At 40.7% G+C, this 12,500-nt stretch overlaps 1 protein-coding gene across 2 annotated transcripts in view; it reads right to left on the bottom strand.

Annotated features, from left to right (window-relative positions):
• LOC109984083 (rap guanine nucleotide exchange factor 4-like) overlaps positions 1 to 12,500 on the bottom strand; it is a 24,940-nt gene that overhangs the window by 455 nt on the left and 11,985 nt on the right. For both annotated transcript variants that reach the window (XM_065953930.1, XM_065953931.1), the window contains 25 exons: positions 12,096 to 12,151; positions 10,798 to 10,904; positions 10,565 to 10,686; positions 9,904 to 10,087; positions 9,540 to 9,624; positions 8,497 to 8,557; positions 7,962 to 8,038; positions 7,234 to 7,380; positions 6,800 to 6,894; positions 6,594 to 6,679; positions 6,319 to 6,397; positions 4,139 to 4,289; positions 3,947 to 4,035; positions 3,826 to 3,853; positions 3,657 to 3,732; positions 3,284 to 3,430; positions 2,993 to 3,090; positions 2,744 to 2,869; positions 2,414 to 2,592; positions 2,208 to 2,298; positions 2,072 to 2,122; positions 1,834 to 1,921; positions 1,101 to 1,165; positions 930 to 984; positions 1 to 838 (listed from right to left, as the gene is read on the bottom strand). The exon at positions 1 to 838 is cut by the window's left edge and continues 455 nt beyond it. In XM_065953930.1, coding sequence (XP_065810002.1) covers positions 711 to 838; positions 930 to 984; positions 1,101 to 1,165; positions 1,834 to 1,921; positions 2,072 to 2,122; positions 2,208 to 2,298; positions 2,414 to 2,592; positions 2,744 to 2,869; positions 2,993 to 3,090; positions 3,284 to 3,430; positions 3,657 to 3,732; positions 3,826 to 3,853; positions 3,947 to 4,035; positions 4,139 to 4,289; positions 6,319 to 6,397; positions 6,594 to 6,679; positions 6,800 to 6,894; positions 7,234 to 7,380; positions 7,962 to 8,038; positions 8,497 to 8,557; positions 9,540 to 9,624; positions 9,904 to 10,087; positions 10,565 to 10,686; positions 10,798 to 10,904; positions 12,096 to 12,151 — 2,471 coding nt within the window. In that variant the 3' untranslated portion in view covers positions 1 to 710. The remainder of the gene's footprint in view (positions 839 to 929; positions 985 to 1,100; positions 1,166 to 1,833; positions 1,922 to 2,071; positions 2,123 to 2,207; positions 2,299 to 2,413; positions 2,593 to 2,743; positions 2,870 to 2,992; positions 3,091 to 3,283; positions 3,431 to 3,656; positions 3,733 to 3,825; positions 3,854 to 3,946; positions 4,036 to 4,138; positions 4,290 to 6,318; positions 6,398 to 6,593; positions 6,680 to 6,799; positions 6,895 to 7,233; positions 7,381 to 7,961; positions 8,039 to 8,496; positions 8,558 to 9,539; positions 9,625 to 9,903; positions 10,088 to 10,564; positions 10,687 to 10,797; positions 10,905 to 12,095; positions 12,152 to 12,500) is intronic.

The raw sequence follows: 12,500 nt of genomic DNA, 5'->3' as shown, positions 1-12,500 counted from the left end.
CTAATACTCCTGTTGTAGTAGTTTTGAAGTGTCTTCATATTAAAGGACACTGATATTTAGCTAGACATCCAATCTTAAAGATGTTTTTAAGTTTTGGATACAATCATGTAGATTATAAAGTGGATAAGTATTTTCGGATTTCATATTAATCTGTATATTCCAAAGAAGTTATGAAGAGTCTAGGCTACTATGGTTTATGTGTTTTCCCCCTCTATGATTAAGACCATCAGGAGAGTACAGTTTGATTTACAGGCAAGTACAGTAATGTTTTGTAAACTAGGGCTGATCTCGGGTGGCACAACATAACAGGACACTCTGATAGAAATCCACTGTATAGAACACAGAGCTTATGAAGTTCAGTCATGCAGGATATTGATTCAAGTTCTATACACTACAGTTCTATCTAACAGGTCCCAAACAGTAACAACTAGTACAGTTACAGCCCTAAGTCTGGGGGGGGGGGGGGGGGGGGGATGAGACACAGCGACAAGAGAGCAGCTGAACACTTTCTGTCCGGGAGGAAGAGGCTTTTAATGGCACAGTACAAGTCCTTGATCCGTAATGGTCCATGATAGTACTAGAGTCATTGACAGTTGTGATTTGCTACTTTACAACCAGCCGTGTTAGTTATTAAATCCAGGTAATGTGTGTGTTTTTTTTTTTTTATGCTAACGTTACAGAAAAGGCGATGGTGGTGGAAGATCTGGTGCTCATGTCCGTCGAGGCTCCAGCCTGTAAGAGAGCTGAGTCAGCGCCCTCTGGTTGTCGATCACGCACAGCTTCCTAACGTAACCCCTGACATCTGCTTGGTTTTTGTTAGGCTGGCATATGTCCGGATCTAATGTGGTCATAGAAAAGACAAATGTGGTTAAAAGATGCATTTACAGCCGTGTGATCAAAATGTGCCGATGTGCAATGACAAGACTTACTGAATGGTTGGCTTCTACAGTGCCTCACTTGCCGAATTGTGTTGGCTATAATACGCTGTAAAAGATAAGGAGAAGTAACTCTTTGTGTTAAACTTGAGCGAACAACAGGGTAATTCATAAAACACATCCCTATAATGAATACCTGCCCTTTCAATTTGAATAGATACTCACCATTTTCTCAAAATTGATCATATTGTCAATCAGGGTCTTGTTGCCCTCATGTGTAAATGTCATATCTGTGGAAACAAACATTTACATTTGAAAACAGCCACATTTCTCCAAGAGTTACTCTCTATCTACTGATTATGTAGGTGCAGGGATCGATTTTTTGTAATGGAAGTGTTCTGATTTTCATTTGTAGTCCTAGGAGTACAGCCCACTAGGGTTTCAGCTTTACATTTATTCATGTTTTTATGTGCTTTTAAAGGAGTTTTCTACTGATATTTTTTTGTGTGTTTTTATTTTTGCTCATTTACTTGACTGTACAGAACTTTGGTCCTTTTTAAAAGTGTGCTTTATAAATCAGGTGGATTTGATCTGATACAAGAAAAAGTCTGCAAAAGAGGCAAAAAAGCAATCATCCAGAATCCATCAATTTTAAACAGACGTCTGCAAATAAACTGCAATAGTGCAGCTTACAATTTGCACTTAGATATTGTCTTTTAAAACAAACTCCATTCTCACTACTTAATGTAATTGTTTGGCTGTAAATGAAGGCAAAGCACTTTAAAAAGAGGTCTTGGTCTTAAGTTCTTTATCGCTAACCTCTTGCTACACCAGAAGCCTGTTGCCCTTTGTCCCAAAGCATATACTGTATTGTTGTAAGATGACAGCCAAAGGATTTTACGATTGCCCAGAGTATAGTTCTGTGATGGCGTAATCATGCCAGAGACACATGTCATACCTTTAAGAAGAAGGGGCATGAAGGGAATAATGGGCGGTTCCAGTTTTGTGACTGTGAGTCGATAAGAGCGGTGGTTTCTTGATGGGTCCTGTTATAAAATACATAAACAATTGAAATTTCTTAGATATTTGGAATGCAGTAAAAACCAACACAAAACATTTTTACAATGTTTAGATTTTCCTTAGAGTATATCTATGCCTCAAATACAACGAGGTATACAAATTGTCATGCAACTCACCATCATACTTTCAAACTCGGCATAGAACTTCTTAAACTTGGTGGGGAGTTTCTGTGAGGGAAAAAAAATTGAACAGCAGAATTTAAGGAAACTGAAGATCTGGTCATGTATCAGACAGTCAAAAGACAAAGTTTACCTCCCACGTCTGGCTCAGTCTGCTCACAGCAGGGTTGCTCATCCCCATAATGATGGCAAAGAATGAATTCATGTTCTTAAACTCCCGACAGCTACAGGTAAATACAAGAAAGCAAGACATACAGAAAATGCAGTGAAAGCAGAAAAGATCAAGAGAATCTTTCTCAAACAAGTCTGCAAAATAGATGTGTGACATGTCTTGCTCACTGTGCAGCTATCTTGATGAACTTCTTAAGCAGCTGGACTCGCTTGCTGAGCTGTCCGCACAGGCAGACCTCAGTGACCACCCACAGCTGGACCTGGTTGAATCTCCGCAGAAACAGATCCAGGTTGGCCGTGGTCCTCCTGAAGCTCTGTCGGCCGAACGTGTGGTAGAGCAGCTCATGCTGGCGAGAAGAGGGAGGAGACGTTAGTTGGGGGAGCAGGTTTTCGATGCAGAACTAATTTCAAATTAGATTTTTCCGCAACAATATGATTGCAAAGAGCAGTGTTGAACCACTAGCCTGAGCTGGTTCTTAGCGTTTGCTTGCGTGATACCTCGTGCACACAGCTGAAGAGCTCCCAGTCAAACATAGTCATTTGGTATGCAAGGTCCTTAGAGCTCATCAGCTCAAAAGTTGACATGGAGCCTGCAGTGGGACCATCCTGGTCTGGAAGAGGAGCCTGAGGCACATAGGTGGAATCACACAAACATACTTCTACAGAAAATCTAATGTAACAATAATCCATTGTTATTGAGACAATGATGAATTAAAAAAGTAAACGGGGGAAACCTTCATCTCTTACTATATTGTTGAGCTGGTCTCTGGGACAGGCAAACAATCGCCCGTTGATGCTCAGAGTAGAAAACACCGACGCATCGTTAGGCTTCAGGATTAGTTTTTCTGGAACGAAAATGGGGAAAGTCATGTTTACATCATCAACAAGATGAATCCTCACACATTTGGACAACAGTGACACTATTATGGACCTCGACTTAGACAGTGCACATTGTCTATGTCAAAATACTGAAAATCTGTACATAGGGACTGTTCTGGTGAACTGCCCCTTCAGGTTTCTATCGTTCTTTGTACTCACCAGAAGCAGAGCTGAGGTGAACCAACAAGAGCTCATCAGTGGTGCCAAGTTTGTCGGCAACGGCACTGATGACTTCTTTTCCCGTCGCGGCCACGGAAACCCGGATCGTAGAGTATGTGTGATCGCTGCAGTACACCTTCAGTAGGACTGGATACACACACGCACACACACACAGATACAAATACATTTTTGGTCTGACTTTTGTACTAATGAAAGGGTCAGGGATTGCTTAATTATACGATTAATCTCGCAGGACGTCATTTCATTTTAAAATGTAATCTTGCAAACAGTTGTTAAAATACCTTTCTCCTCAGGGCACACCCCTCGCAAAGTACAAAAAAAAAAACATACACACACGCACACTATAACTTACTGTCATCTTGATTCCTAATTGGCTGCTTTTTCTGCAGTCTTTCCTCCCCGTTGCTGAACTGTCGTATGAGGGTTTTCTGTTGAATTACACAAGAAGATGTGCAGTTTCATATCGCTGTAACTTGTAAACTGCACTGTGAAGTTTTGTTATAAAAGAAGTCTAGATGTACCTTTTTTGTGGCTTTGGCTTCCTCTGATCTGCAAACAAAAAGCAAAATGGTGTTCAATAAATATGGCTGCCATAAAAAGCCTCACAGTGAAAGAATGATGTTCTGGCGCAAGTGAACATACTGTAATTTAACGACTTTCTCCAAGTCGGGAACCAGGTCTTTCAAAGCTCTCAAAATCCGAGAATCGTTTGATACACTTCCGTACAACTCCTAAATGAATTGAGATAAAAAAAAAACACACTTATACCATGTCTATACTCTGCATTGTTTCTGACGTTTATTCTTATATACTGTTAAGTTGGCTTTTGCTCACCTCAAGAAAAGAGATGGCAGCAGGCTCCTCCTGAAGCATGTATGTGTGTGTGTTGGCCCAGCGCAGGGCTATTATGAGGACTCTTCTCTTACTGTTGATTGCATACTCCAACCTCTCCTGTTCAGAGCCAGGCGGGGCAGCAGCATGGTAGGTGCACATGAGGTTAAAGATTAAAGCAGTTGTCAGAGAAAGGCTAGAGTATCTTACTCCTCCTTGTGTTGGAGCACAGATCAGTCAGCCATCTTAATATGGAAGGACTTGCACACCATTGGCTTGCACCTAGGCTGGTGCTGCCTGCAAGAACCTTGGGAGGGCCTGCAAGAACCTTGGGAGGACCTGCAGGACTAGGGGGAAGGCCAGAAGAAATTTTAACTGATCGGTCTTAAAGTTTGAAAGTGAAGCCCTTTGACGGAGAGCTCAGTGGATGTGGAAATACTCATCCTTCAAAGTCGATTGATCTTAACCAACTTTGCTTTGTAATGGCTTGGAGCTCATCTGCTGTACTTTTCAAGTGACAAGATCACGCATTTGGAAATTAATTTAGCCCAGTTAAGGGCAGAATCTTTGTGGGATTTTTGTCTGAAGTGAGTCTGATCATTCTGAAAACTGGGGGCTGGTGTCAGAATCTAGATATTTACCTTGAAAGTGTGGCAACCTTAGAGGCATCCAATAGCCAGCTTTGGAGCATCAGGGTTATAAAATAAAGGCCATTGATTAGCCACCAGTACACACTTGTAGTCAGGGGCAACTGGTGTCATAATCCTGGTTAGGGTGATGCCTCAATGAGGTTATAGTCTCCCACACTTACGTGTTCTAATGACTGAAATAAGTCACCAGGGTGCAGTAAAGGATTAAGGAGCTGACATATAGTAAAAATGTGATGTGAAGGAGCAACATGTAAGATATCTACTGGATTGAATCATAAAATAACCTTACTTCATCATCACAGTAAGGAAAACAATAAGGAAACCTTCTATGTTGAAGTGCTGGCTTCTCTGACAACATTGCAGCAGCCAGTATAAGTCCTTCGAAATTAAGTTTACCATCCTGAGTGGTCAGTATTTGTTTTTACCAGAGAAGGTAGGCGGTTTTTGGGTACCCCCACATAGCGGTCTTGGACACACTCGGTTTGCCAGATATGAGACCAGTTACATGGCAAACCAACAGGTGTTACAGCGGTGGAAGTAAGCAAGCGAACTGCTTCAGATATAACTTATTCTACCTGACCTAAAAAGCCTCTGCTTTAATAGTGCCCAGATCTTTCACATTACTGAGCATGTGCACTTAGAGTCGCAGTTCAGTGGCTCTAATCTGCATTCTTTATGTCTACAAAAATATCTCTGAATTCAGCCTTAAATTCATTTTACACATTTTAGGAACTAATGATTTCAAAATGGGTTATTTCAGTGTTCGTTTCGGGAAGTTAATGTACCCCAAAAAAAGTTATCCACTTTATCTCTCCAAATAAGCTTATAAGAAAGTCTTTCTCGGCCCAGTGGCATCACGTGGCCTTGCAATACCAGGTTCGGCCTCCATGCAACATTGGCTTCAATGGTCGGCAGACTTCCTGAGGACTCAACACTGAAGCTTCCGTGTCTGCAACATGGCACATCTCTTCCAGGGAGGACGGGGCGGGGTGAGTCAGCTCTCTCCAATGTTTTGAATTTGGACTGCAGTACCAACTGGAAACACTGGGTGTCAGAGTTACAAATTGCTTCTCATTTGTGAAGTGCCATTTGTTTTGTCAAGTGAATATATGTCAGTATGGGTAGTGGTCTGGATTCTAAGAATCAAATGAGGGGATATCAGCAGTGCAGCCATAGTGAAGTGCAAGTGTGTAGATAAACACTTGCATTTTAATGACCAAGACCCAAAACCTTCTCAACTAGGATTACAACTTGTGACGGAGGTGTGAAGGTAGGAGGGTGCTCAGTTCATTAGTGCTGGACAGTCAACTGCTGCTTCAGCACTTTCACCACATTGACCAGTTAACAGCAAAATCTGAGATGCTGTCAGTACCACTGTAATAGTACGCACCAAACAATACACACAAACAGAGTGGGCCTGTCAACATAACACACTGGCTAGAGTGACAAACATTTAAGTCAGCTAACTTTACAAGAGGGCATCCCAGACAGCAAGTATTATTAAAACAAGTACGTAGAGTCAGAAAAGGATATTGTGCCATTAGGAGAGGACACAGCTGGCTGTTTGGAATGAAGACACAGTGCATGAGGACGAAATCATCCACAGCTGGGTCTGCCAGGTGAGGAGGAAACAGACAGCAACAGGGGAGAAAATCATTAGCACCAAAGGTCATTCAAATGTCCATTAATTATTAAAGCATTTCTCTTGCCTTACTCTCTATATACCCGTTTTTCCTTTATCATCCATTGATCTATCTTAACCATATAGATAATACATGAAGTTTCTTTTTTTGGGTCTTTAAGGCTACCTGGTTCACTGTGGTGTATGTCCATCCTCATGGTCTCAAGGAAATGCTCGAGAATCTTCTCTGGCGTTCCTGAAATAACAGTGTACCTGCAAGAGGCAAGAAGAATTTCATTGAGAAAACACAAGCCCCGTTTTATGAGACAGTCAAATGAGATTTATATTCTACTGTTTACTTGTAAGTGTCTGGGCTAGACACTTCACACATACTTAATGCTTCCCAGGGTGGAGGCACGAGGACTTTTTTCTAACACCAGCACAGCTTGTTCATGCTCTTTCAAGCGCACAGTGTTGGCTTCCACGTCCTATAAAAAACAACAAGATGCGTTAATAAAAAAAAAAAAAGAAGATGTATCGCTCCATGTTGGATGCAAAAATGTGTCATTTTAAATGTAATGTAGTTTCTCCGCCAGAGGGGGGAGACATACATCATGGTAAAGGTAAGACTTGGTGTTTAGAGCTTTAGAGAGCCAAATAAATTCATGAAAGAGTTCAGTGAAATGAAGTGACTGAAATGCAGATATAGCAGTGACTTTGTCAACATTCATCGCTTGTAATAGTATTTGTTTAAGTATAGACCAAGGCGATGATCTTGACTTCTCTTGTATCAAATCACAGGTTAAATGCACATCTCCCCTGCCCACCCTGAGTATCCTGTTGAAGTCTTCCTTATCGACACGCAGGAAGTGGCAGTTGTCCTCCCTCAGGACGATGGAGGCGGCACGAGGTGAATCTGTAACCAGGGCCAACTTTCCAAAGTCATCACCCTCGTGGAGCGTACACACCACACCCTAAGACACGCATGCAAGGGCGCACATAAATAAATACCCTCCAAACACCAAACAAGCTCAGACACAAGGACAATTTATTACTCATCTTAAGCTCTGAAGAAATATCAGAAAATTCAGGAGCCTGGGGACTGGGATGACTCATTTGTACTTGTATATCTGTGTGTGTGTGTGTGTGTGTGTGTGTGTGTGTGTGTGTGTGTGTGTGTGTGTGTGTGTGTGTGTGTATATGTTTAATGAGTGCATGTGTTTATGTACATGTGGGATCAATGTTTATGCACACACATGGGAATGTAGAGTATCTCTGCCTGTACAATGATTGTAAATCAGCAGTGTGAAAATTGTGCATGCCTTCAATCCCCTAAGCCTTTAAATCATAGTGATGAGTCACAGTGAGCAGAGCACTCTTTGCTCAACTCCTCTGCTGGTGTTTCCCAGCCCCACAGGGAGAAAACTGTTGGTCTTGTCATACAGACAAAAACAGCTTCACATTTCAATCCATAATACATTCAAAGATAAACCCGTATGTGTCAAAGAGAGACACCTAAGCATCCAGGTGGATGAATAGATTTAAGCAAACTCACTTTGCCATAGATAACCACATTGACTGAACCCTTCTGAATGATGTACCATGATGTCCCCTCCTCTCCTTGGTTGAACACTGGAAGATAACCAGGAAAAACACATATTACCATGACATGAAAGAATAGCACACATTAGGACACAAGAAGCAGCACAGGGGTAGGGCAATGAAATGATATGTGACAGTTCATCTCCGATGTCAACACACAGATATGATAGACATCTTTTCAGATTCATTGTGACCTACACTTCCTCTGAATACATCAACACTCAGGCCTTACCACTAGGTCAACCGAAACCCCTCTTAAAGTTAAGTTAGCACTTAAAAAAAAATGCAGAGTGGCAATAATGTGAAAAAGTGTTGTACCACAGCTAGCTAAGGTTTTAATATCCTTGAGAGTTTGTGGTGATTTGGGGGAAAATTTAGCAGATGGAGGGGGACCATGTAAGACTTCCAACACCCTGCAGTTACATACTTTGTACACGATTAAAAAAAAGGATTCTAGAACAAAAAAAAAAGACAATTGAAAAACTTACACACTGTTCCAGCTTTTGCATGGGACTCAAAGATCACAACACTTGCCAGCTCCCTCTTCACCTAAAAAAACAGAAGACTTTTCTAAGTCATACTGGCTTTAGCTGCAATGTTGCAGTAAGAGGACAGTAAAAAGCATAGGTTTGTTTTTAATGAATATCCAAAGTGACTTGGGAGTTTTTACAGTCCATAACAACAGCACATGCAAAGAGGTTAATGAAATGTCTATTTAGAAACATTATGTCCAAAGGATAATGGAGATAACTTTAATATTAATGATAAAACATCTAGAACCCTTTTCATCTCCTGGAATATGATTTGTGTACCTTTTCATTTATAATAATTACATTATTATCCATAGAACTATAAATAAAAGATTGAATCTCCCATAGCGATTTCACACTTGAAGAAAACTCCTGAAAAACTTGTGTCAACGCATACAGCCAAATTTTTCCCCCAGACTGAGACAGCCCCCTCGTATTTTGTCTGCAGTAAGTCCGAGTGTGCTGATGTGAGAACGCAGCAAGATATTATTCAGAGAATTCACTTCGAGTGAGTAGGAGAGTGTGGTCATTTATATCCTGTGAACAGTGCAGGGTGCATAGTATGTATGCATGCGACTGCAATGATGTCTGTGCACGTAATTAAACTGCTGCTTTATGTTTTCTGTTAAGCACTGTGTTCTTCTCCGCACTTTTGTTGATATTGTTGTTCAGTTGAACAGCCAGGTCAGGGGAACTTCAGGAACATTTCTCCTGAAATTGTCTAGATATTTCCAGGAGTGCATATGTGAAAATGGCTATACAATTTATTCTACATGATTAGATTACACATGATTCTGATGGTGTGTACTTGCTAGCAAAAAAGGCCTGTTTGTGTAAAACTGTGTACTATCATGCTGATAAGAGAGATGCTGACAGTGAGTATCATTATTCCCTCTGGTCTTAAAACAAAAAGACTGCAGTAATTGGCTCTGATGTAATACTGGCATTTTTGGAAACCTGAACTGTCCCTTTAAGAAAAAAAAAAGGAGCATCTGACTCACAGTGTTGGAGAGGTGAGCTAAGGCCTTGATGTGAAGCAGCTCATCATAGATGATCTCCAGGTCATCCCCTGTCCTCTGACCGGGCCTGCAGACACGCACAGAGGTTATTCAGAATAAACTGGTTACATACACACACACTTTATTTCTTAGCTGCACTAAAATAAGTAATGTAAATAAGTGCTGCGCTCACAACAGATATTTTTTAAATATTATTTATCATGATTGTACAGAGCATTACATTCAAACTCATCTACATAACTGAAATAAAGAAAGTCATATATAAGATGATTAACTGGCATTATGTTATGTGAGTTGTGTTGCTATGGTAGTGTGAGTTCTAGTTGTCTTGTATTATGTTACTGACGATTTCCTTAGGATCATGCGCAGCAATGCGTCAGGTCCAATCTGAGCGAGGAAGAGAATGGTCTCTGGCAACTCTTCTTCACTTTCCCTCTTCTCCTCCTCACTAGGCATCGGTGTGTCCTCTTCCTCGTCATCGAGAAAGCGGTAGAACAGGTACTTATCCTGGAAGCCCAGCTCCTGGTCCACTAAAGAACATACGAACAGCACATCCAAGTTAAAATTAGACAAAATATAAGAACGCACTCATTATATATGTGCCTGGTGATTTTCAGCAGTTATTTTCTTCACTCAGATCATTTTATATTCAAGATTTTTCTTTGAAGTGCGATCAAGCTATAATCTATATTTCATGTTCCTGCTGCAAGTCTTTTAATTAGATTTCCATGCTGGTATCTAGTCTGCCAATTAAACAGTGTAGATGTTAAGCTTAGAGCCAGACAGAGACGCTGTGAGTCTGTAAACAACTTCAAATTCTGATGATCACTTTATCCTTATTCATACATTAAACAACACACAGTGAAACTAAAATGTTTTATTTTGCTAATTTCTAAGAGTGGATTTTGGACTGGCTATTGTTTTTGATTTGTGTGTGCATTGAGGGGAAACGTTGAACTCACACATTATGATTAGAAAGCAAAATAAGAAGCCAAAGTTATACTTACCATGGTTGAGCCCCCCTTCTTCAAGTAGCACCTGCCACATCCCAACAGCATGGGAGCGTGTGAGCACACATGCACTCTGCAGCACCAACCAGTCCACCAGCTCTGTGCCTACACAGCATTGTCTGCAATACAACAAACAGGTATAAAATGAACAGACTTTTTTTTTTTAATCTGTCATGTGCTTTTTTCTGAGCAAACAAAAAGTCGGTGTAACAAACAAAAGGTACTCTTACCTGTATGTCTTGAGGTGGTACTTCCTGTCGCGAATCATGTGTGGCGCTCTGGACAGGATGGCGTTGCGGAGAACCTTCCCCGCTCTCTGAAGCTTCTCTGATGGAATCTACGCAAAACACAGGGAAGAGAGGCACACTTGGTGGACTGATAGTTTCAGTCAACACTTGCAGTAGTTGCCCCGACTCCATGCTGTGATGTTTACGTTGACAAAAGTTAAGAGAGAAAACAAATCTGAGAACTCAATTTGAAGACAAGCACAGGCCAATGACAATATATCAGTTGAACATGAACATGCGCCAAGATTGCGTTATCTACGCCGCAAACTGACTACAATATTAACACAGATCTCAGTACCGAGGTAAACGAACCCAGGTTTAAAAACGTAATACATTAGGCCATTCAAATTAACTAATTCCTTTGATTTTGAATAACACATTGCAAATGAGTTCAATGCAAATCAAGGTAAATACAGTACAGTAATAATGGCTGTAAAACTGTATCAAACATCTCCACAAATACATCCGACAGAGAGAGACACCTGCACCTTTGGGAAAAAAAAGAAAGGAGCAGATGTGCCCGTGCATACACACACACACACACACACACACACACACACACACACACACACACACACACACACACACACACACACACACACACACACACACACACACACACACACACACACACACACACACACACAAAGAGCTGCATTTGTATAAAACAAAGGCTGGCATGCTAATAGGGCAGATGGGACCCTTTTTCCTATGTGCATGTATTAGCTAGCATTAGCATAACTACAGAGGACCACAGCTGTGAGTCATCACTGTCTCTTCTCAAAGTACACACACCTTCAAAACCCATTCTGGCATTCTGAGTCACTGACAAACATAAAAAGTATGCAGCAGTGCACTATGTCAGGGCTCTGTTGATCACTTTACTATTTACTGTAATCCTACTCGGTTTTCTACATACTGAATGGATATAGTTTTTTGTGATGGACTGAGAAGATTTTTAATAAGCCCTTTATTTTCTACCAGTGAGACAATAATGACTACTTTTGCTGAACTCTCCATGGCCTCTCCAAACAGATATTCTGACTAAAGTAGGCAACGAGAGGAATCAAAGACAACGGGGACTGCATGGGCCACAGTGTGTTGGCTGTGAGTTCGGTTCATTCACGCTGGAGGAAGGGCACAGCTCTTTGAAATGAGTTGGCAAGGGTTATTCAAGGGATCAAGTTGCCATGCAGGAATTTTTTTTTCATTATCTGCAGTGTGCTGGAGTGTGCATTTACCTTGTTGTGAGCTTTATTTGCAGAGTCGGAGTTCATGTTGTCTTTGTCTGTGAGTCCTGGGGAGGAAAAGAAATGAACACTTTTCATGAAACTTCAGAATATCAAAACACGTTTTATAGTCTAGAGATTAGATATAAGAGGGAGGTTTTTTTTTACTGCTTAAGATAAATTGATTTAAAAAACTGGTGAAAAACAAGTGTTATATAATGTATTTTGAACATAGCAGGAGTAAACAGATATGCAATATATTGTTAAGTAAATCAGAGTAAAAGATTGCTATAAAATTGCTCATCTTTCTTTCCAAGTTATAATACTTTTTTTATAACAAATTAATCTTATATCAATTTTCTGACCACAGTTTCACAAAGCTTAAATGACTATTAACATTTTTTATTTACAACCAGA

Source organism: Labrus bergylta, chromosome 4, assembly GCF_963930695.1.
Source record: "Labrus bergylta chromosome 4, fLabBer1.1, whole genome shotgun sequence".
Taxonomy (NCBI): Eukaryota; Metazoa; Chordata; class Actinopteri; order Labriformes; family Labridae; genus Labrus; species Labrus bergylta.
The sequence above is the reverse complement of the archived record's forward strand: the minus strand, read 5'-3'. Positions and strand labels throughout refer to the sequence as shown.